The sequence below is a fragment of the Rhinatrema bivittatum genome, chromosome 19 (genome assembly GCF_901001135.1).
Source record: "Rhinatrema bivittatum chromosome 19, aRhiBiv1.1, whole genome shotgun sequence".
Classification (NCBI taxonomy): domain Eukaryota; kingdom Metazoa; phylum Chordata; class Amphibia; order Gymnophiona; family Rhinatrematidae; genus Rhinatrema; species Rhinatrema bivittatum.
In genome coordinates, this window is record NC_042633.1 from 17,184,411 (window position 1) to 17,207,598 (window position 23,188).

General features: G+C 46.7%; 1 protein-coding gene across 1 annotated transcript in view; it reads left to right on the plus strand.

The window, feature by feature from the left end:
• LOC115080271 (vomeronasal type-2 receptor 26-like) overlaps nt 1-23,188 on the plus strand; it is a 131,422-nt gene that overhangs the window by 105,848 nt on the left and 2,386 nt on the right. Inside the window, exon 5 of the mRNA XM_029584424.1 lies at nt 10,631-10,757. Coding sequence (XP_029440284.1) covers nt 10,631-10,757 — 127 coding nt within the window. The remainder of the gene's footprint in view (nt 1-10,630; nt 10,758-23,188) is intronic.

Genomic DNA, 23,188 nt, shown 5'->3' on the forward strand with positions numbered 1-23,188 from the left:
GACCAGGACTGGAACATCAGGCACATGGACCACCAGAACATGGAACATCAGGAATATCAGGAGCACAGAGTACCTGGACACGGAACAGGTGATTAAGGAGCTCTGATGAGGAACAAGACCAGGAACATCAGACGAAGGAGACCAGGTACATCAGGAACATCTAACAACAAACGAAGAGCCATCAAGACAAGCAAAGACCACGGAGAACCTTGCATGGTGAAGGAAGCACAGACCACCGTTAGGATTCATGCGAAGGCCCCAAGGAGAACAAGCTGAGCCCTTTTATAAGGCTGGATGAGGCACGGAGTGATGAGCTCATCCGTGGGGCCGGGGGGCTTTTCCCGCCGCTGGCCCTTTAAATGCACAGAAGAGGCACCCATGCCTATGCAGGGCCCAAGGAGTGAAGGAAGTCAGCGTCCTTGCTGCATAGATGGAGGCAACGGTGGCGGCACTCCTGCCGCGAGATGATACAGTTAGCAGTGGCTTCCCCTGCTGTGTGGAGGCAGAAACAGCGGCAACAAAGGGGCCACGAAGATGGATAGCGGCATCGGGGAATCCAGGCCGCATGGAAGTGGCCGACAGCAGCAACTCACAGCCGTGAAGGTCAGCAGAACCGGAGTTGGGCCCAGAGAATGAAGGGAAAGCGGTTGGGCGCCGGTCCAATCGGCATGGCACAGGCAGCGAGGTGAGAGGCTGCTCGCGAGCCCAACCACGAGCAGCAACATTACACCTTTTTGGTAGGGGTGTGCATTCGTTTGCAACGTATTGGCAATCCGCAACGTATATGTCCATATTCGTAGTATTCGTGGGGTCACGAAACGTTTTGCGATTCCCCACGAATATAACATATCATCTGTTCCATACGTTTGGAGGCACGCGCTTTTCTTAGCCGCCATTTGAAATCGGAGAATGCCCTTTGGGTGTATCCATAGCCAAAAACCAGCCCTTTCCTGTGAGTCATCAGTGACCTCACAGCCCGGTCGGACAGGTTGACAAGGAGACCAGAATGCAAAGTATCAAAGATAAGAAGTTTTGCAATGCAGCCAATCGCACTCTCACTCAGTGGTCGGTAACACTGGGGAGGCCGGGAGGTGGTCTGTGGCAGAAGCGACAACCCACCATAGAGGAAATGGGATGGAGTGTGGTAACGCTATCCCGGGTTAGGAGGCAGGCAGCCTCAAAAGTTGTAACCAGGAGCATTGGTGAAATGATTGCCCTTGATGACCACCCTTGCAGATAGTGGAGAATGTGGGTTTCAAGCATTTTCTGAAGGTCGTAGTTCCAAATTACAAAGTCCCCTCCAGAACCATATTTAGCAGAAAGGTCATCCCCAGCCTGTCCAAGCAGTTCGCAGTCGCATCCAAGCGGTGCTAGCTAAGGCAGGAGGGGAGTGTGCATTTCAACCCTGCGATATCTGGACCGCCATGAATGCTGCATACTCTTACCTCTCCCTGACAGCACACTGTGGGACCTGGCTGAGGCAGGGGCAGGCAATAGCTTCTATTACTGAACAAGTATCAGGGTGGAGGTGGACTTTACTGCACACCCACCTGACGGACCAGGCCCAATACCCACAGCCAATATTCTAGCATGCATCAGACAGATGCTGGAGGCTGACAACTACACCAGCGAGACAGGAATACACAGGGCAGGGTTCCTTTGTCACAGACAATGGTGCAAACATGGTTTAAGGCAATAACCGAAGGGCACTTTAAGAACATTCCGATGTTTTGCACACACTCTGCCACTGGTAGTGAAGTCAGCTCTGGGGTTGGGTCCAAGCACGAAGAGAATGGATACTGCAGGAATCTTAATACACAAGTGCAGGAAACATAGCGCGACTTCCACAGAAGTGTGAAGGCGGAGCAGGTTCTCCGACAAAAGCAGACTGATTTGGAGAAGCCTCACAAGCGTCTCATTCAAGACATTGCCACCCGGTGTAATTCCACTTTAGGATGCTGCAGAGGTTAGTGGAGCTGCAGACTCCCCTTCATGAACTTTCTGGTTCAATGGACATAGGTATGCAGAATCCCCTAGGGCATCATGATTGGTTAGCCATGAGTCAGCTGGTAAAAATCCTGCAGCCCTTCAAGGATGTCACGAAGGAGGCTGAGTTCCAGGAAGTGCCACCTTGGCTGACATCATCCTTATAGTTAATTTCATGGATGAAAATTTGGAGGCCTTTTAAGCAGGAAGAGGGAATGACAATTGAGGTTGCTGCATTGTCTGGATGTTTTTGCAGCAGGTGGAAGAGAGGATTAAGGCTTTTAACAGGAGAGAAAACACATACATTCTCGCCACAGTCTGTGATCCCCATGTGAAAGGGAAACTCGCCCTACAGTACGATTGTCTCCTATTGGTGAAGGAACCTGCTGTTAGCAAAAGGAGCACCATAGGCAGAAACAGATTAGGCGTGAAGCATAGGAGGAAACAGCGGGCAATTCAGAGAGTTTGTGCTAGCCCAAGTAGGAGCAGCACTCTCTGGTCAGCGACAGCTAGTACCTCCTCCTCCTCCACTTCAGAACCGCCAAAGGCATGTTGCCCATAAACATTCATCTTTTGTGCTACGGGCTAGAGAGAAAGCAGCTGGCATTAGTGTCTCTCAGCCTACCCAAGCAAAGGAGACACAGCACAGCTGTCATTGACACGGTATCTCTCAGAGCCACAGAGAATATGCAGACAGATCCGCTGGCATATTGGTGCACACAAGTCCACTGTCTGGCAACAAACTAGCCAAAGTGGCTCAGCGATATCTGTCATGTCCACCAACCAGTGTGCCCCAGTGAACTTGTCTTTTCTTTTTTTTTTAATTTATATTTTATAAGTTTAACAAATTTCAAGAAAACAATTCTTGTTTGAAAACAGAAAAATATATCAAATTAACAAAAGGAAATATATGTATTTAGAAAATATAACAATCTTTTTTCTTCTCAAAGTCCCACAAAAAACAAGATCACAAGACTAGTACCTAAGGAAAAAATTAAATTATTACATTCAATTTATATCAGAGGAAAAGGAAGCTTTAAGATGAAACTAGATAACTGTTCTATTCTTTGACGGACATGATATTCAAACCTATTGGAAAGGAAGTTTCAGGAAAGAATAGTTTTCCCAACTAAGAAAGCAGTAAGTTGATTAGGTTGAAAAAAAAACATAAGACATCCCTTGATATTTTATGAGGCACTGCAGGGATACTTTATCAGGAACATGGCCCCAATTGACATTACTGTAGGTCTTAAAAGAAGGAATTGTTTCCTTCTTTTTTTGAGTGGCTTTGATAAATGGGGGAAAACATTTATTTTAAGGTCTAAGAATGTTTCTGTTCTATGTCTAAAGAACATCTTAGTGTCCACTCCTTATCTGCCTCAAGCAGATAACTTACCACCAAGGTGCAGGGGAAACCTGATCTTTCAATGATGTTTCCAATATTTCGGTTAGTTTAATTGTAATGGATCTAAGTTTGATGTTTCTTTTTTTCATTTTCTTTAACAGAATTTTTACTTGTAGTGGTAGTATATAATAAAATCCTAGTTGTTACAGGAATAGCCTGTTCAGAAATCCTTCAATATTTCTATCATATATTTCTTCCACATTTCCTTAGGGGATATGAACTGACTCTTAGGGAAATTTTATAAACTGAAGATTCCTACCTCTTAAGACATTTTCCATGTTTCTATAATCTGGAATTTAAAATATTATTTTCTTTCATTAATGCATTTTGAATCTCTGCAGTATTCCCCAGATCTACAGTTATTTTGAAATACATTCTCTCCTGAAACAATTTCTTTTTCAACCTTCCTCATTCTTGTTTCCATTTTCCCTAAATATGAATAAACTGGGGCTATTTGATTATAAATATTCACATTCAATGCCTGTATAGTGTCCCATATTGTCCTCAAGAGAAATATTAGTTGGTTTCAATAACTCTGATTTCATTAACTGAGGAAGTACATATTTCTCCCGTGTTTCCCTCTCTTGTGGAATATCTTTTCTACCTCAGCATCAGATGGCAAATTAGGGAGACTACCATAAACCTGTGATGTTTCACCTCCCAGGGGCACCCGGAGTTCGGAATTCTCCTAGTTCCAAGTGATCCATCGTGGGGGTCTCAGGTCTAGTTCTCAGCAGGATTGCATTGGTGGGCCTCCGCTCTACCGGGGAAAGGGTAGTATACAACTCAGAAGAGTGTCAGGTAAATCTTTCTCCTTTCCCACTCTCAGCGAGACTTCGCCCGGTTTCTTCAGTATCCCGGTTATGTGTGCGTCCAATTGGGCCAATAATATTTCTGTACTCCCGGGAGGGCCTTTTTTTCTTTGGCCCTACCGTTTCCTAACAGAGTGAGGCATATAAATTTTTAGCCACCAGGCTCTACTCACATTAACCCGAAAGCTTCAAAAGGCCTTGGATCTGTTGCGTGGGCGAATCCAAGCGGGTAGGAATTCAAGAGAGAGATTCAAAGTCCCCAAATTTCTTCAGAAGAATCAAAATTCCAGGCAAACAATTTCAAAGCCGCGCGCCCCTTCGGCGCGCGCGGCTTAGGCAGCGCGCCGACTTTGCTGTGCGCCGCTAATGGGCGGGGTTTTATAATCCTCAATCGGTCCTTTTGAGATGACGTCAGAAAGTGTTCAGCTGTGCTCGGTATTAGCCGTCGGGGCCTGGAGGACCCCCGGGAAACACCGCTGGAAATAGCCACAGTCAGGTAACTTCTCTTTCTGTTCCTACCGTATGGAACAGTGCAGATTGCAATTTTTATAGTCCTCAATCGGTCCTTTTGAGATGACGTCAGAAAGGGTTCAGCTGTGCTCGGTATTAGCCGTCGGGGCCTGGAGGACCCCCGGGAACACCGCTGGAAATAGCCACAGTCAGGTAACTTCTCTTTCTGTTCCTACCGTATGGAACAGTGCAGATTGCCAATTTTTATAGTCCTCAATCGGTCCTTTTGAGATGACGTCAGAAAGGGTTCAGCTGTGCTCGGTTATTAGCCGTCGGGGCCTGGAGGACCCCGGGAACACCGCTGGAAATAGCCACAGTCAGGTACTTCTCTCTCTGTTCCTACCTGAACTTGTCTTTTCAATGACAGGGGATATCATGAGCCCTCACTGCTCAACGCTTGCACCAGACTGATGGAAATGCTAGTGTTTTTGAAAGTAAACTTGCCTTGCTTGGGTTTCCAAATTTTCCCTTGTGAATGGTTAAGATGAATAAAAGCAATTGAAAGCCTTGCAGCAGCTCCCAACTGCCTCCTATGCTCCAGATAATATAAGCACATTGTACCTGACCTCTAACGCTGTGCCTGTCCGTCCACTGTGCAGGCCGTACATCCCTACAAAGGCCTGACCTGAAAAGCTGTGCCTGTCCGTCCACACTGGTCCAGGCCGTACGGTCCCTACAAGGCCTGACCTGGAAACGCTGTGCCTGTCCATCCACTGTCCAGGCCATTACGTCCCAACAAGGGCCTGGCCTGAAACGCTGTGCCTGTCCGTCCAGTGTCCAGGCCGTTCGTCCCTACAAGGCCTGACCTCTAACGCTGTGCCTGTCCGTCCACATTTGGGAATGTGTCCAACCTTTCTCATTAGCCGCCTTTCAACCCGCCCCTAATTAATTATACTGCTGATAGCATCCTTGACTGATAAGATTTTATAGACATATTATGTGATATATAAGATGTATATAGTTCCTTTTGTATTACAGTTCCTTGTACGCAGTTCCTATTGTACTGTTTTTTATTGCTTTCCAATCTCCTTCCTTTATCTTCACCTTTTCTTGCCCCTTTCCCATCCCTCCTCCCTTTTCTTGCCTGCCCCATCTCCCCCTCCCCTGTTTTATTGTAACTTCCTCCTTTTCAGTTCATTGTAAACCGGCATGATGTGTTTTGTGAATGTCGGTAAAGAAAAGCTCACAAATAATAAATAAATAAATACATGTAAAAATATAAAAAGCTGATTTAACATGTTTGGAGCTTGCAATATTCATATGTTCAATATTTTTCATGACCTTGCAACAGTAATGTTTCTAGTACTATCGAAAACTGATGGTAGTTTGCACTCTAGTCATCTCTGTGTTCCCATTGTTTACAGAGGCACTGGGTAAACCACAAAGTCACCATAGGTTGATATGTAGATTTGGACTTGAGTAGCAGTTTTCCTTATTTCTGAGCGTTCTTCATGTTCCTTTGTCAATCAGCTGAAGTGCATAAGTACAGTTAATAGCTTCTGGGTATTTAAAAATAATCTCCAGCTCAGTCTTCTTCACAAATGGCATTGCTCTAAAAGCATCCTCTGTTGAATTATCTTTCAGGAATGAAAAAGATGCCATTTTCTTCTGGCAGTGAACCAGTACAGGAAGATTGACAGGTCAAACCACAACATTACCTGCACAAAGGAAATCCTCTAATGCTGTGCCTGTCCATCCAGGCCTTATGTCCCTATGTGGGCTTGACCTCTATCCTCGATTGCTGTGCCTGTCCGTCCAGGAATTATGTCCCTATAAGGGTTTGACCTCTGTCCTCGATTGCTGTGCCTGTCCGTCTAGGCTTTATGTCTCTACAAGGGTTTGACCTCTGTCCTCGATTGCTGTGCCTGTCCGTCCAGGCCTTATGTCCCCTACATGGGCTTGACCTCTGTCCTCGATTGTTGTCCTGTCCGTCAGTCCTTATGACCCTACAAGGGTTTGACCTCTGTCCTCAAATGCTGTGCCTGTCCGTCCAGGCCTTATGTCCCTACGTGGGCTTGACATCTATCCTCGATTGCTGTGCCTGTCCGTCCAGACCTTATGTCCCTACAAGGGTTTGACCTCTGTCCTCAATTGCTGTGCCTGCCTGTCCAGTCCTTATGTCCCTAGAAGGGTTTGACCTCTGTCCTCAAATGCTGTGCCTGTCCGTCCAGGCCTTATGTCCCTACAAGAATTTGACCTCTGTCCTCGAATATTGTGCCTGTTCATCCAGGCCTTATGTCCAGTCCTAATGGCTGAACCCTTGTTGCAAAGGGAAACCTCAGTCTTTGGCAATTCAAACTAGTAATCCTTCACAGCATGGATCCTTAATAAAACAAACAATTTTCTTTAGTTTCAGGGCAGAGAAGAAAACTTCCTCCGTCTTGCTTATGAAGTCATGATCTGTTGCAAATACTTAAATCCTAACAATTTGTACCATTTATAAACTCTAGGGGCCAACCCATTCCAGGGACCCTTTTACTACTCAAATGAAAGGGAACTCTCCCTGGATGTAGCAGCCTATCTCTTAGCACATGTTGACCCATGTTCCGAACGAGGAAAAGGAAAGCTCCAAAGATACTTAGACTGTGGCACACACAGTGAGACCATGCTCACCGTGAGACCCTGCTCCACGTCACCATGCTTTGAAGGCTCGTGCTCCACTCTAGGGGGCAACCCATTATGGGGAGCCCTTTCCTGCTGAAAGGAAAGGGAACTCTCCCCGGGTTGTAGCAGCCTATTCTTAGTACCTGTTGACCCATGTTGAACAGCTGTTCACAGTGAGACCTCCTCACGTCTCCACACTTTGAAGGCTCGTGCTCCACTCTGGGCGCCAAACCCATTCCACGGAAACCCTTTCCCACTCAAAGGAAAGGGACTCTCCCCGGTGTAGCCGCTGCCAGCCTATCTCTTAGCACTGTTGATCCATGTTGAACTGCTGTTCACATGGCACCCTGCTCCACGTCGCCACGCTTTGAATGCTCTTGCTCCACTCTAGGGGCCAACCCATTCCGGGGAGCCCTTTCCTGCTCAAAGGAAAGGGAACTCTCCCTGGGTGTAGCCAGCCTGTATCTACCCTCTGACCCATGTTGAAACCGCTGTTTACATGGAAACCTCCTCCGCCTCGGCCTTGAAAATTCTTGTTTGTACATCTGCTAACTCCACCAGATTTTAAAAACCAGCGAGAGCTCACTAGATGCCAACGGAAACATCCCACTCTAGGAGTGAACCCATTCTAGGGAGCCCTTTCCTGTGCTAAGGAAAGGGAACTCTCCCCGGGTGTAGCCAGCCTGTATCTACCCTCTGCCCACTCTGCCTTGCTGCCATACACCAGATGACTCACTCAACTCCTTGTGGTGTTGTTGCCACTATTATGGTTCCTCGGTGTGGTGGTGCTAGGACTTTCTGCTTGCTATGTTCCTCCTTCATTGTGCTGTAGGATGTTGATGCCACTTGTCTTGCCATTTTGCCTGTCGTGCTGCCTTCGAGGGTTCATGCATCTGTTATCGGTGCTCTCTTTTGAAGCTGTGGTGTGTTTTTGACACTCTTGCTGCTGCTTTGCACCTCTTTTAAAGCACTCTTGCCACTCCTGTTACCCCTTTGCCCCCTTTAAAGTACCTTAGGCTATTCATGCCACTTTGGTGCCACTTTGCCACAGTCTAAGTACCTTGGAGCTCTTTTCTTGTTCTGATGCTTGCTCCCCAGAAGGTCATCAAATTGATAAGAAAACCCCAATTCTGCAGCCAAAATAGGCTGCAATACTTCCCCCATTGACTTTAATGGGAACCGGAACACGAATAATACGTATCATCGGATCGGGGCCGCCATTGAATGAATGCAATGTATTTGGCCCCGACAAATACAAATACCAAATCGGATGAATCCGTACCTTCTGCACATCCCTACTGTTTGGCATTTCTCTCCTGATACTAGGTTGTAATAGGTCACAGATAGAGGGGCCGATGCAATACGAGCACGTAGAAAAATAGGTGCTGTATTGAGAGCCCATTTTCCTGATGCTTTCTCTTCCACCTTTCCTGGGCATGTGATTCAATAAATGAGGAGCCGTGCAATAAAGGACATGCTAGGGATCAATTGTGAATCCCTAGCACCTCCTTGTCATCGGGTGAAAGGAGATGTGACTGTGTGCAGTTTAGGAAAATGAACTCTCAATTTACGAGTATCCATTTTCCTAACCTGACCGCAGCAAGACATTTTTTTTTTCCTGATTGCAGCCTTCTGTAGTCAGAAAAGCAGTATTTTCTGCTTTTTTGTGGATGCTTGGGTTGCATCAAGATGTAACGCCAGCTCCGAGTTAAAACGTGAGCATCGGGTGTACAGTAATTGATTGCATAGGGAGTGATAGCTAATAGCCTCATCTACATGGCATTTACATATGATAAGTGCTATGAGCTATGCGCTAGTTTGGGCACGCTAATCCCATTATTACATCAGGAGTTATTTTAGTGCGTCCAACCGCATGTCAAGCTGTGCGCTACACTGAGCACACTATATTGTGTCGGCATCAGAGAGATGGAGTGAGTTCAGTGTTCTTAACCAGACCTTTATCAGGAATGACAGCAGAATGCCTCCTCTCTCCTCCACCCCACCTGATATCTCTGTCTCTCAGCCCCCTCTTATTGGTGCATCCACTGTGATCCTGAATCTCTGTGTGCAGCCTTCTGCCTCCCGCCTCCCTGTATGCTGTCCTGCATAACATTGGAGATCCACCACACGTTACCCATGCTCTGCCTAGCAGTGAGGAACAGGACTCTGTCTCCCATCCTGCATGGCCCAACACAACCCCTACACATTCTGTTGTCCTGTGCTGGGCTGTGAATGTGGATCTTTGTGATCCATCACATGAGGCGTGCTGGCGCCATGGTCTTTTCCTTCTCGGCATGGTGCCACCATCTGGGTGTTCTCCCAGGCCAGCAGGCCCCATTTTGCCGAGGAAAGTGTGAGATACTGCAGCTACAGCATCTTCTTTCCCTCACTACAGTGCCCAATAAGGCTGCTATCCTGAGCTGGCCAGGCCTGCCTTGTGCTCTCTTTGCTCAAGGGCTTTGGTTGCCATCTGGTGATTTCACACCGCAGCGCTCCCATGTGGCGGATCCCAAAGCAGTAGAAGAAACAGATTAGAGACAAATGGACAGGACATGGAAATGAGGCTTTATTAATTCATTTTTAGAAAGAAAACCTAAAAGTAAACTCTACCTAAGATGTAAACATCTACCTAAGATGCACCATAAACAAACTCTCTACTCAGAGACTGTACATATGAGACACCATATTTATATTGAACTTTTGTATATAATTATTCTCCTCTATCTCTTTCTATTTCTTACATTCCCAGTTCATTAGCCCTTGTTAATTGTAACTGCTTCTCTTCATCACGTTATTTATGTTTTTTGGTTGTATTATCCGCACCCCTGTTTTCTGTAAACCGACATGATGTGAACGAGTTCATGAATGCCGGTATAAAAAAACCTTAAATAAATAAATAAATAAAATAAAAGATAACAGTAGGCTACAAAAGCATCAAAGGTGCTGTTTTTATACCCTGACTCTTAGCACCAGAGAAAATATTTAAATGTAATGGAAAGATCAACGGTATATTCTCTTACTGCTGATTCAATTTATTAACTTTAAGCTTAACCTGTATATTAGCTAGAAACATTGCCTAAGATATTGCCAGATCAACCAGATTGTCTGATTCCAGATTTTAATAAAAGTTTGTTTTTTATAAAACAAAAAAGTGCTCCTAGCTCTCCACAAATATAACAGGATAACTTGGTTGTAATATAAAACTAACTTATGTGAAATGGCTCCTATCTAGACCAAAGAGTAACAGTGCATTTAAAAAGTGACAGCCCAGTGTTATGTCACGTCATCCAGATTTTATTTTCTCAATGTTTAGTTACCTGTACGTGCCAAATGCAGTGACAGCTGCCCTCCTGGCTTCAGCAAATTACACAAGAGAGGAGATCCCGTCTGCTGCTATGAATGCATTCCCTGTCCAGAGGGAGAGATCTCCAACCAAACCGGTGGGTGATATCATCTGATCATGTGGCATTACCTATCTCCATGGCGCTTTGAAATTATGAAGCTGCCAAAGATTATGCAGATGAATACATTTCCATGGGGTTACAGCCAGTTATTTCCCAGGCAGGCCTGGCTGTCTCTCTTTATTTGAAGAGTGAGGAAAAAAATGTTCAGATCCAAATATTCTTGGTTTTTTTTTTCTATTTTCCTTGTGCAGAAAGTTTGTAGTATGATGGCTTAGCTGCCTTCAAACTGCAGATGTGCTTGTGCTATGGGAAAATTCTAATTCTAATTTGATTGGGTCCTGACATTTGCAGATAATAAGTCTTCTTTCAGTAAAGTACTGTGTTACTTGCAGAAATGTTCCTTTAGAAAATTCTGCATACTTTATTCACAGGGAGCCTAACTTCCAAAAATGTCTGCATGCCCCATATATTCATCTATAGGGGTCTGCAGAGACTTCATCAAGTACTTTAGAACCTGCAGTGCCCATCAAACACCAGCACTACTCCCTGCATTAGCAAACCAGGTAATGCTTCCCCCACAGGACAGCAGGGACCTCTTCAGGATTAGCCTGCCCTGCTTCATCTCCCAGGATCAGCACCTGCCAAAGATTATGCAGATGAATACATGTTCATGTTATGATATTTTATTTATAATAAAGAAATATATATTATTGTTATATTTTATATTAAAAGGTATTTACATGTTCAGGAAGTTGTTTTGCCATTTAGTTGGAATTGCATAGTTTAACCTACAGTTTCCCGTTATTCAGCAATCGTACTAATGTCCGTGTTCAATATTATGTAAGACTGCTTTTTTTTATCACGCAAAGTAAATTTTTATTTCACTGTTGATTAGCATTTTTATCTTTTTATTATTTATACTGTTTTGTATTTAGACTGTCCATGTATTCTTCGTGTGACACTGCTCCAGTTTCTGAGCCGGTATGGTGTCTCTATATTTTATGATAGGAGCCAATCGCACTTCTTATTAATTTAATGTTTTTTTAGATAACTAGCGGACCCCTGCCACGCGTTGCAGTGGCTGAGTCAGATTCTTTTCCCTCCCTCCCCCTTCCCCGTGCTCATTTACCTCAGTCACTAATCCTCCTCCCCCTTGTTCACTCCACCCCCGCTTCCCTTCCCTATCCCCACTCCAACTCTGCCCCCTCACACTCACCTCTCCCCTCATTCTTCCTCCCCTGGCAGTTACCTCCCTCCTCATTCTCCCTCTCCTCACTGTCACCTCAGTGACTCCCCAGCTGGTTAGGGCTGTTTTGTAACCTTTCGGAGATGGTGCACATTTTGTGTATGTGTTTGTGTGTGCCCTCCCCCTTTGCAACCCAAAGTATTCCCCACCTAAAAGTTTGTGTTTATATAATCCTCCCCCACCCTCTTCCCCCCCCCCCCCCCCCCAGGCCGGCGAAATAGATTAACCCACAAGAGTTGCAGAATCTCGGAAACTGCCTCCTGGCCTCCTTCCCCACCCCCGAACATGGACGCAAGAACATCCCCACGCCCCCTCCCTGCAGGCCCGACAATACCTTTCAAAAATGGTAGTTAGTGGAGAGGGCGTTCGTTCCGGCATGGAAGTATTGGTGCTGGGCCCTCGAGATGGAGCAATGCGAGTGGTCGTCTCGCTCAGATAGTAAGGGCAAAGGTGCGCCGGTTGCCAGTTCAGAAAATGGGGTCAACGGGCCCTCGCCCTTACTATGTCACATGGGCTACTGCTGCTATTGGCGTTCCCGAGTGTCCTAGTAAGGGAAAGAGCCATCGGCGCCATTTTGATTGCTGGCAGCCGACGGCTGTAGTGTATGCGATGTGTACCGGAGCAGTGATGATCCCCCCCGCTAAAGCAGCCCGAATTATTCTGCAGTTTTTTGTGCATTCGGAGGGTGTGTCATGTGTGTGGGGGGGTGTGAGGAGGGTGTTTGTGTGTGATTTCGTAGGGTGTGGGAATTGCAAACGTGTTATGTGAGTGGCCTCCCGGTGTAGCATGCCGGTATTTATTGGCTTTTGTGTGTTTTTGGAGGGAGTATGAAATAAGTACAATTGGCATGTGTGCGGGGGTGTGTGAGGAAGGTGGATTTGTGTCTGGTTGGAGGGTGTGTGAATCCCAAACATTGGTCACGTGTGTGTGGGGTGTGAGCGTTTGTGCAAGGTGTAAGAGATTCCGCTTACGACCACCAGATGTCGCTGTTTTGTGGAACCAAATTTTAAAACTTTTTTTACCAGCCCCCGGTGTGACATATATGTAATGTAAGTGTAGACGATCCTTGCTGTATGTGAGGTGAAACTTGTGTCCAAATTTGAACGCAATCGGTTAAGTGGTTGCTGAGATTAGTGATTTTGTACAAACTATTTAACATTTTTATTTATATAGATATATTAACATCCCTTTTGATCAAGCACTTTGGCATTTCTTTGATATATTCACAGTAGAGGTATTTTTTGATAGCCATGCCATGTAGCTTGCCATTAGATTAAACATTAAGGTATAACGGCTCAATTTTTAGTTGATATTTAACATGGGTTTAATTTTTGTTGATTTGCCTCTTATTACAAATAAGATTTTGGTTGCTGGTTAAAATTTTTTTAGGGTTGGTTCCTTAAATAATTTTTGTCTAGGCTGCCTCATTTATAAATAGATACTGTTATGGTTGCCGCTTGCGGGGCCCTTTCCGCGAGCAGCCCCTCACCTCTCTTGAGCTGCCTGCGCTGTGCCGTTCAGGCCAGTGCTCGACTGCTGCCTCTCTTCACGTCCCAGCTGCCGCCAATGCCGGTGTCAGCTTTGCGGTAGGGGAAGCCGCTGTTCTCATCTCCACGCGGCCAGGAAGCCGCTGCCATCGGTCCTCTCTTCACAGCCCTGATGCCACCACCACTGCGCTTCACTTCACAGCAGGAACGCCTCCAACTCTGCTACCTCTCTGCCTGTTCTGAGTCCTGCATAGGTGCGCGCGCGCGCTTCTGCTCTTCTTTTAAAGGGCCAGCGGTGGGAAAAGCCCCGTGGCCCATCGGATGATGTCATCAGCCTGCTCCTTCACCAGTTCTATAAAAGGGCTCTGATTCCACTCCTCGGGGCCTTTGCATCGGATCTTCACAGTTGCCTGTGGTCTCTCTCCAGTCAAGGTCCTCCATGGTCTCCTTGTGTTTAGATGGCTCTTCGTTGGATGTTCCTGATGTTCTTGGTCTTCTTCATTGGATGTTCCTAGATATTCCTGGTCTCCATGGATGTTCCTGTTCTTTGTCAGAGCTCCTTTGGCACCTGTTCTCTGTTCCTGATGTTCCAGTCCTGGTCCTGATGTTCCCATTTCCGGCTCTTCGTCCTGCTTCCAGGTTTCCAGCTTGTCCACTTTTCCTATCAATACAAGAATTAAGGAATCCACAAAATCAGGAAGTCAGTAGCAAGAACTACAAAAATGCAAATCCTGAGACATGAAAGGAGTGGGAAACAAAGCTCAAAGAGACCTCATATAAAAAAATGCCAAAAGGCTAAGCGATTATAAGCTTATGGTAGCATTAAGATGTTCTAAGCCTTGAATTTAAGGTAACAACAATGGATTCATCGTCTACGATCTGTGGAACCACTAGGTTTAAATGAAAAAATAGAATGGTACACTCTCATTTAAGCCTCCCAGCGACGTACCTGCGTGTCAATGTTCTCTTTCCTTATTAAATTCATATCAAATTTACATCAATGCATTGTGTTCTCCTTCTAAGATGGCGATTGGTATGACGTATATGCCCATTTATGGACAGTCTTGGGTTCTCCCGAACAGAGAAACATCCAATATGGCACCCGTTGACGTCAGTTTCCTTTTTTGGACAAGTGGTTTGCTCAAGATGGTGCCCATAGTGACGTATATACCCATTTAAGGACACATCCCCCAAATTGGCGGGCTTCTTTCCTCTTTAAAGGTCAGCGTTCTTCTTTGTCATTCGCCGCCGACAGATGTCTCACGGCTAAGCGAATGACTACAGACCAGCATCGCACAAGTCAGTATCTTGTGGGAACTAGGTATTATTATCTCCTTTTCAACATAAAACTTATCCTTGTGCTCAATTATTACACATTTTAAATTGTTCTATTTTAGAGCTACATTTGGACACAATCGGCATCACCGCATAAATAATTTACTTCTGCACTAGTAAGTGTTCCTCTGCACTTTCACGCCAATATTTAAATTTTAGTGGGACCATTTTTGCACATATTTGTTTGTACTTATTCTTTTCTAGCAAGCAATTCACCCTCCGGATCACGACAGAGCCGGTCTCAGTGGCACCCGACCCCCTGAAGAAGGAGGTCTGCTCCGAAACACTCAGTGTCGGGATTATGTCGGTGTTTACCACTCTTCTATCATCCTAAGGCTAGTCTACGGACATTACTTCACAAGATAAGTACATCGTCGGATTCAAGCTTTAATATTCAAGCGATCCGTATCTCAAGTACTTTACAGACTTAAAGTGCATACTGGGCAGCCTCATGGTGAAGCGCCCTTTACACATAGCCCACAGAGACCAATGATTAGAACATCTTAATGCTACCATAAGCACATCCACGATGACCGTCCCTCTTCTCCCCTCAAGTGCACCCCCTTAAACAACCTAGGAAGCTCAAACAACCCGGGGGTACCAAACATCTCACGAATCTCACTCACACCATCCACAAGAAACCTAGGCATAACAATCGACAGCCAACTCAACTTTAAACGACACATCTCCAATACAATTAAGGATGGATTCTTCAAGCTTCAAACACTGAAAAAACTCAAACCCCTTCTCCAAGCGCACGATTTCCGAACAGTCCTTCAATCAATTATTTTCTCAAAACTCGACTACTGCAACTCCCTTCTCCTTGGCCTACCAGAAATCCACATCAAACCCCTCCAAGTTCTACAAAATGCCGCCGCCAGAATCATCACTAACAACAAAAAATCCTCCCACATCACACCCACTCTCAAAGAACTCCACTGGCTGCCCATCACACAAAGTATCCAATATAAAACCCTCACCCTCATGTACAAAAAAATAAACAACAACAAAATGAACTGGCTAAACAACGCAATACATCCATACCCCACACAAAGAATTCTCAGGTCCACCAACACTGGCCTTCTATCCGTCCCCAATCTCAAAACTGCACACCTCAACGCAACCCGCAAACGAGCCATAACAATAGCGGGCCCTACCCTATGGAACTCCCTCCCCCACCCATCTCAGAAATGAACCCTCATTGCAAGTCTTTAAAAAACACCTCAAAACATGGCTGTTTTTAAAAGCCTTCCCACCTGACCCTTAACCTGCCCGAACGCATCACACCACACCCCCTACGCAGGCATCTCTCCCTCCTTTCCTCCCTCCCCTGACACTCCCCCCTCCCCCCCCCTCCCACCCTTCCCTTACCTCCCTCCATTCAACCCTGATACCTAAATCATTTTTATCAACAAGTCATAATGTACATATGTTATATGCTATAATTTTATTGTTCCATGTATTCTGTTATAATTGTTACCATGTTATACTTGTTATCATGTTATAATGTAAAATAGGGCAGATCTCGCCCTATTCTCTTAGTTACCTGGAAACCGATGTGATATCTTGATTGAATGTCGGTATATTAAATAAATAAATAAATAATCGCTTAGCCTTTTGGCATTTTTTTATATGAGGTCTCTTTGAGCTTTGTTTCCCACTCCTTTCATGTCTCAGGATTTGCATTTTTGTAGTTCTGTCCACTTTTCCTGGCATGTGACCGTCATGATCCGTGACCAGCCCATTGGACGGCTGTGTAGGGCACTTCATGGCACAAGGCCTGTCTTCATGTCTGCAGCGCAAGTCTCCGGAAGGCCCTTGCTTTTAATGCCTATGACTCTTCCTGAATTTGAGTTCTGAATCCTTGAATCCTGAGTCTTGAATCATTGAATCCTGTTCCCGGTCTTCGGAGTTCCATGTTCCTGCTTCCATCCATACCCCAGACTCAAGCCAGAGCCTGCTCCACTTCAGCGTGGTCCATGACCAGCCACAGGTGGCTGTGTAGGGCACATCTCGGTGCAGGCCTCTCCTGAATCTTCATCATATTTCCAGTTCCAAGTCTTCACCTTCTCGTCTGGAGTCTACCTCGCTTCCAGTGTGGTCTACGACCAGTCATGGGTGGCTGTATAGGGCATGCTGCGGTGCAGTACTCACCCTGTACTAGTGCCTGAATCCCGAATCCTCGTCTGAGTCTTCCAAGTTCCTTGAGTCCTTTTCTGAGTCTTCCAAGTTTCTCAGTTCCATCCAGCGGGTCCGGAAGGGCTACAGAGTGGCTGGAGGGCTACTCTTGAGACCAGCATTGTGTTGCTGGGTCTTACCTGTGGGTGTGTTTTGAAGTAAGGTGTATTACACCATTTCCGTGGCACCAAACGTAGAGGACCAGCAGAGGCATGGGATCCCATCTCCACAGTGACAGAAGTCGGCTGGCTGTGGCTGAGGAAGAGGCCCTGTATATATATGTGAGTGAAGGCATCTGTGTGTTTGTGTGAGAGAACTGGAGCCTGGGTGCATGTGAGAGTGGAAGCATGAATGTATGTGTGTTTGTGTGAGTGGGAGCCTGTGTGTGTAAGCGTGCATGTGAGAGTGGAAGCCTGGATGTGCATGTGTAATTGAGAGAGGTGAGAGAGTGGGAGCCTGTGTTAGGAAGGGCTAGGAGAGCGGTTCCACTTTCTAGGGGATTGTGTGTTCTTGGACCACGGCTCGACCCCAGAGGAACTCCGAAGAGGTGCCGAGGCAGGCGAGGCATGCCCGAGCATGGGCTGAACAGGAGCAAGGCTGGACTGAAGACTAGGAAGACTGAAGGCACTGACCCTCCACCAGACCTGCACGCTTCGGGAAGACCAACAACGCAACGGTGGTCTTTGAACAGTCCTCCGACCATTCCAAGCCCTTTCGGACCTGCCACTGGGTAACGGCAAGAAGCGGCAGGCCGGACGGAGGCCAGGGACAGGCAAAGGCCTTGGAACATGGAAGGCTCAGACGAAGACTCCGGTGAAGACGTGGATACTTGGACGAAGACTCAGACTAGGATTCAGGAGCAAGGTACTGCAGACGAGGATTCAGGTGCAAGGTTCAGGATCAAAGTCAAGTACTAGGTTGAGGCTGCGATGCAGCGCGCCCTACACAGCCCAACTACAGGACTGGTCACGGACCATGCTGGATGCGGGGCAGACTCCAGACGAGATAGTGGAGCAAGAGAGAGGAACATGTCCCTGGAACTGTAGAGGCCTTCACCGGGGCGCACCCTACACAGCCGACAGTGGCTGGTCGCAGACCATGCTGGAGCTGCACAGGATCAAACAGAGTCTGAAACATGGACAGAGCAGGCACAAGGAGGTCCGAGGGCTGAGACAAGATTCAGGAGACCGGACCTAGATGGGACTAGGCTTCAAGCAAGGATGACCCTCCAGAGGCTTGTGCTGCAGGCGAGAAGGCAGGCCTTGTGAGACAAGGCGCCCTACACAGCTCGCCTGTGGGGCTGGTCGCGGACTACGACATGGTATGACAGGAAGGGTGGCGACGAGGAACCAAGGGTTCAGGACATCAAGGCTGGATCATGGAACATCAGGACTGGATCACGGACATCAGGAACATCAAAAGTGGGTCACAGAACATCAGGACTGGATCACAGAACATCAGGAACTGGAAAACAGACATCAAGACTGACCATGGACATCAGGAACAGAAGACGGACATCTGGACTGGATCACAGACATCAGGACAGGACATGGAGCTCCAATGAAGAACAAGGAACACAGGAACTTGATGAAGCGATGGATCAGCGAAGACTCCTGGAGTGAAGGCAGAAACATCCAGGAGCGACTAACTCCTTGCGAAGGCAATGATGGACTGGCAAGGGGCCCCTTTTATAGGGCTGAAGCAGGAGTGGTCGATGACATCACTTTTCCCGCCACTGGTCCTTTAAAATATGAGCAGAGGTGCGCACCCACATCTAAGGCTGGACCACAAATGCTCCCACCTGCTCCCACCTGGAAGGCTATGACCACAAATGACCACAAATGCACCCACCTGGAAGGCTATGACCACAAATGCTCATAGTTTGGGAAATAAAATCCCAGATCTGCAGGCCCTAATGGCTGAGGCACAATTGGACATTGTTGCTATCACAGAGACATGGTTCACAGAATCTCATGATTGGGATACAACAATACCAGGCTATAACTTGTTAAGGAAGGACAGAGAGGATAGAAAAGGGGGAGGTGTGGCTCTTTATGTCAGAAACAACATCCAAGCATCTGAGCTACAAGGAAGTTGGGGTAAGGAAGAAGCTCTATGGCTCGACCTAAAAAAAGATGACTGAGCATCCATTTATATTGGAGTGGTTTACAGGCCTCCAAACCAAAAGGAAGAGCTGGACAGAGACCTGGTTGAAGACATCCATAAGATAGGTAAGAAGGGAGAAGTGGTGATCGTGGGTGACTTTAATATGCCAGATGTAGACTGGAAAATCCCATCTGCAGAAACTAAAAATAGTAGAGCGATAGTGGATGCCATGCAAGTATCTTTGTTCAAACAAATGGTGTTGGAACCCACCAGAGAAGGAGCTATACTCGACTTAGTGCTCACTAATGCAGATAATGTCTCAGATGTCCAGGTGGGTGCCCACCTCAGCAGCAGTGATCATCAAACGGTATGGTTTAATATCACTAAAAGAATAGGGAAAAGAACCACAAAGACCCAAGTTTTACAGTTCAAAAACACAGACTTTGAGGAAATGGGGAAGTACCTGGAGGAAGAACTTAAAGGATGGGAGAACGAGAGAGATGTGGATCAGCAGTGGACCAATCTAAAAGGAGCAATCACCAAGGCAACTGCTCTATACGTTAGAAATGTAAAGAAAAGCAAAAGAAAATTGAAACCTATCTGGTTCTCAAAGGAGGTGGCTGACAAAATTAAAGCTAAAAGAACAGCATTCAAGACATATAAAAGATCCCAAAGGGAGGAACACAAAGAAGAATATCTGATTCAACTGAGGGAGACAAAGAAATTAATCAAGTTGGCAAAAAGTCAAGCGGAAGAGAGGATTGCCAAGGAGATAAAAAATGGAGACAAAACATTTTTCAGATACATCAGCGAAAAGAGAAAGATCCAAAGTGGTATAGTGAAATTGAAAGGTGGTAATGATCAATGTGTGGAGGGAGACGAAGAAATGGCAGAAATATTAAACGAATACTTCAGCTCTGTGTTCACTAAAGAAGACCCTGGAGAAGGACCATCTCTACACAACAAAAAACTGGGGGGAAGTGGAATAGATGAAAATCCTTTTACAGTAGAAAATGTGTGGGAAGAGCTAAAGAACCTGAAAGTGGACAAAGCCATGGGGCCTGATGGGATTCATCCAAGGATATTGAGGGAGCTCAGAGATGTTCTGGCGGCTCCGCTGTGTGACCTGTTCAATAGATCCCTAGAAACGGGAGTGGTGCCGAGTGATTGGAGAAGAGCGGTGGTGGTCCCGCTTCACAAGAGTGGGAACAGGGAGGAGGCTGGCAACTACAGACCGGTCAGCCTCACTTCGGTGGTGGGAAAAGTAATGGAGTCACTGCTGAAAGAGAGAATAGTGAACTATCTACAGTCCGGAGAATTGATGGACCAGAGGCAACATGGATTCACCAGGGGAAGATCCTGTCAGACAAATCTGATTGACTTTTTTGACTGGGTAACCAAGGAATTGGATCGAGGAAGAGCGCTCGATATCATATACTTGGATTTCAGCAAAGCTTTTGACACGGTTCCGCACAGGAGACTGGTGAATAAAACGAGAAGCTTGGGAGTGAGTGCCGAGGTGGTGACCTGGATTGCAAATTGGTTGACGGACAGAAGACAATGTGTGATGGTAAATGGAACCTTCTCTGAAGAGAGAGCGGTTTTAAGTGGTGTACCGCAAGGATCGGTGTTGGGACCGGTCCTGTTCAATATCTTTGTGAGCGACATTGTGGACGGGATAGAAGGCAAGGTTTGTCTTTTCGCGGATGACACTAAGATCTGCAACAGAGTGGACACGCCGGAAGGAGTGGAGAGAATGAGACGGGATCTAAGGAAACTGGAAGAGTGGTCGAAGATATGGCAGCTGAGATTCAATGCCAAGAAGTGCAAAGTCATGCATATGGGGAGTGGAAACCCGAATGAACTGTATTCGATGGGGGGGGAAAGGCTGATGTGCACGGAGCAGGAGAGGGACCTTGGGGTGATAGTGTCTAATGATATGAAGTCTGCGAAACAATGCGACAAGGCTATAGCAAAAGCCAGAAGAATGCTGGGCTGCATAGAGAGAGGAATATCGAGTAAGAAAAGGGAAGTGATTATTCCCTTGTACAGGTCCTTGGTGAGGCCTCACCTGGAGTACTGTGTTCAGTTCTGGAGACCGTATCTACAAAAAGACAAAGACAAGATGGAAGCGGTACAGAGAAGGGCGACCAGGAAGGTGGAGGATCTTCATCGGATGACGTACGAGGAGAGATTGAAGAATCTAAATATGTACACCCTGGAGGAAAGGAGGAGCAGAGGCGATATGATACAGACTTTCAGATACTTGAAAAGTTTTAATGATCCAAAGACAACGACAAACCTTTTCCGTAGGAAAAAAATCAGCAGAACCAGGGGTCACGACTTGAAGCTCCAGGGAGGAAGATTCAGAACCAATGTTAGGAAGTATTTCTTCACGGAGAGGGTGGTGGATGCCTGGAATGCCCTTCCGGAGGATGTGGTGAAGACCAGAACTGTGAAGGACTTCAAAGGGGCGTGGGATAAACACTGTGGATCCATAAAGTCAAGAGGCCGCCAATGAAGAGTGGGTGACTCACCAGAATGATGGCTACTGCCTGGAGACAATACCCTTATTCAATAAACGTACACATGCTTACTGTGACTCCAACATCGTTCTAGCTTCAACAGCAAGAGGAAATGTGGAATAAAGGATCTGCACTCACAAAGGGGGGAGTAGCTGGCTTGTTACGGCGGTTACTACCCCAAACCAAATAAGCCTGTTACTTCAATTTCTATGCATATACAGCATAGTTCTCTGCTTCAACGGCAGGGGAGAAGAAAAAACTGATACTTCAAGCATATCCAGCATAGCTCCCTGCTTCAACGGCAGCGGAGAAGAAAAACGGGTTCACACTCACAAAGCGGGGAGTAGCTGGCTTGTTACGGCGGTTACTACCCCAAACCAAATGTGCCTGATACTTCACTTTCGATGCATATCCAGCATGGCTCTCTGCTTCAACAGCATGGGAGAAGAATAAACTGATACTTCAAGCATATCCAGCATAGCTCCCTGCTTCAACGGCAGGGGAGAAGATAAACAACCAATACGGGCTGTATAACATAGTCTGAGTAAAACAAATAAGCATGGGTGTAGCTTGCTTATTGCGGCGGTTACTACCCCTACTACCCCTAACTTAGCTAGATATTCACTTGGATGCAGCTCCATCACTGCTTTCTACATTAATGGTGGGGGTGGAAAGGAAATAGAACCAAGAGCTAAGAGAAACAGATAAGTATGAGAGAAAAAAGTGTGTGAAGCTTGCTGGGCAGACTGGATGGGCCATTTGGTCTTCTTCTGCCGTCATTTCTATGTTTCTATGTTTCTATGTTAAGGAGAGCTTGGGAAAGAAGGCTAACACGCTGGTGGCGTCCCGCCATGTGGAGGGCCTGAGAGAGCGGCTCCCAGCCACGAAGAAGGAGAAAGGAAAGCAGGCAGGCTGCAGGCACTGGCAGGGTCGGCTTCCCTGCTGGCTGAGGACCCCTGGAGCGGCTCCAGCCGCAAAGAGACTCACCAGGGAGCAGGAGAAGCAGCAGTGGCATCGGCCGCAAGAGAAGGCTCCCAGCGGAGCACAGCCCTGCCGCGCAGTGCAGAAGACTGCCGCTGCCTCCGGACCGTGGAGGACAGTGGCGGCAGTGGACTGCCATGCTGGAACACGTCAGCGGCCTGACTGGCTGCGAACGGTAGGGGGACTGCCCGCGCTAGTCGCAGGCAGGTTCACAACAGCCTGGATGTAGGTGTATCTGAGAAGGGGATCCTTGGTGTGTGTGTGTTTGTGTGAGAGAGAGTAGAATCCTGGGAGTGTAAGTGAGAGAGAGTGGGAACCTGTGTTGGGGGGAAAGCATGTGAGAGTGAATGCTTTTGTGTGGGGGGAGAGCTTGTGAGAGTGAGAGATTGTATGTGTGGCGGGGACATCAAGTGACAGTGAGAGCCTGTGTGTGTGGCAGGGAAAACATGTGAGACAGAGATCTTGTGTTGTGTGTGTATGTTTGGAGAGCATGTGAGACTGAGAGCTTGTGAGTGTGTTTGAAAGAGTAGATGAGAGTGAGAGCTTGTGTATGTGTGCATGTGGGAGAGCATGTGAGAATGAGAGCTTGTGTGTGTGTGTGTGAGAGAG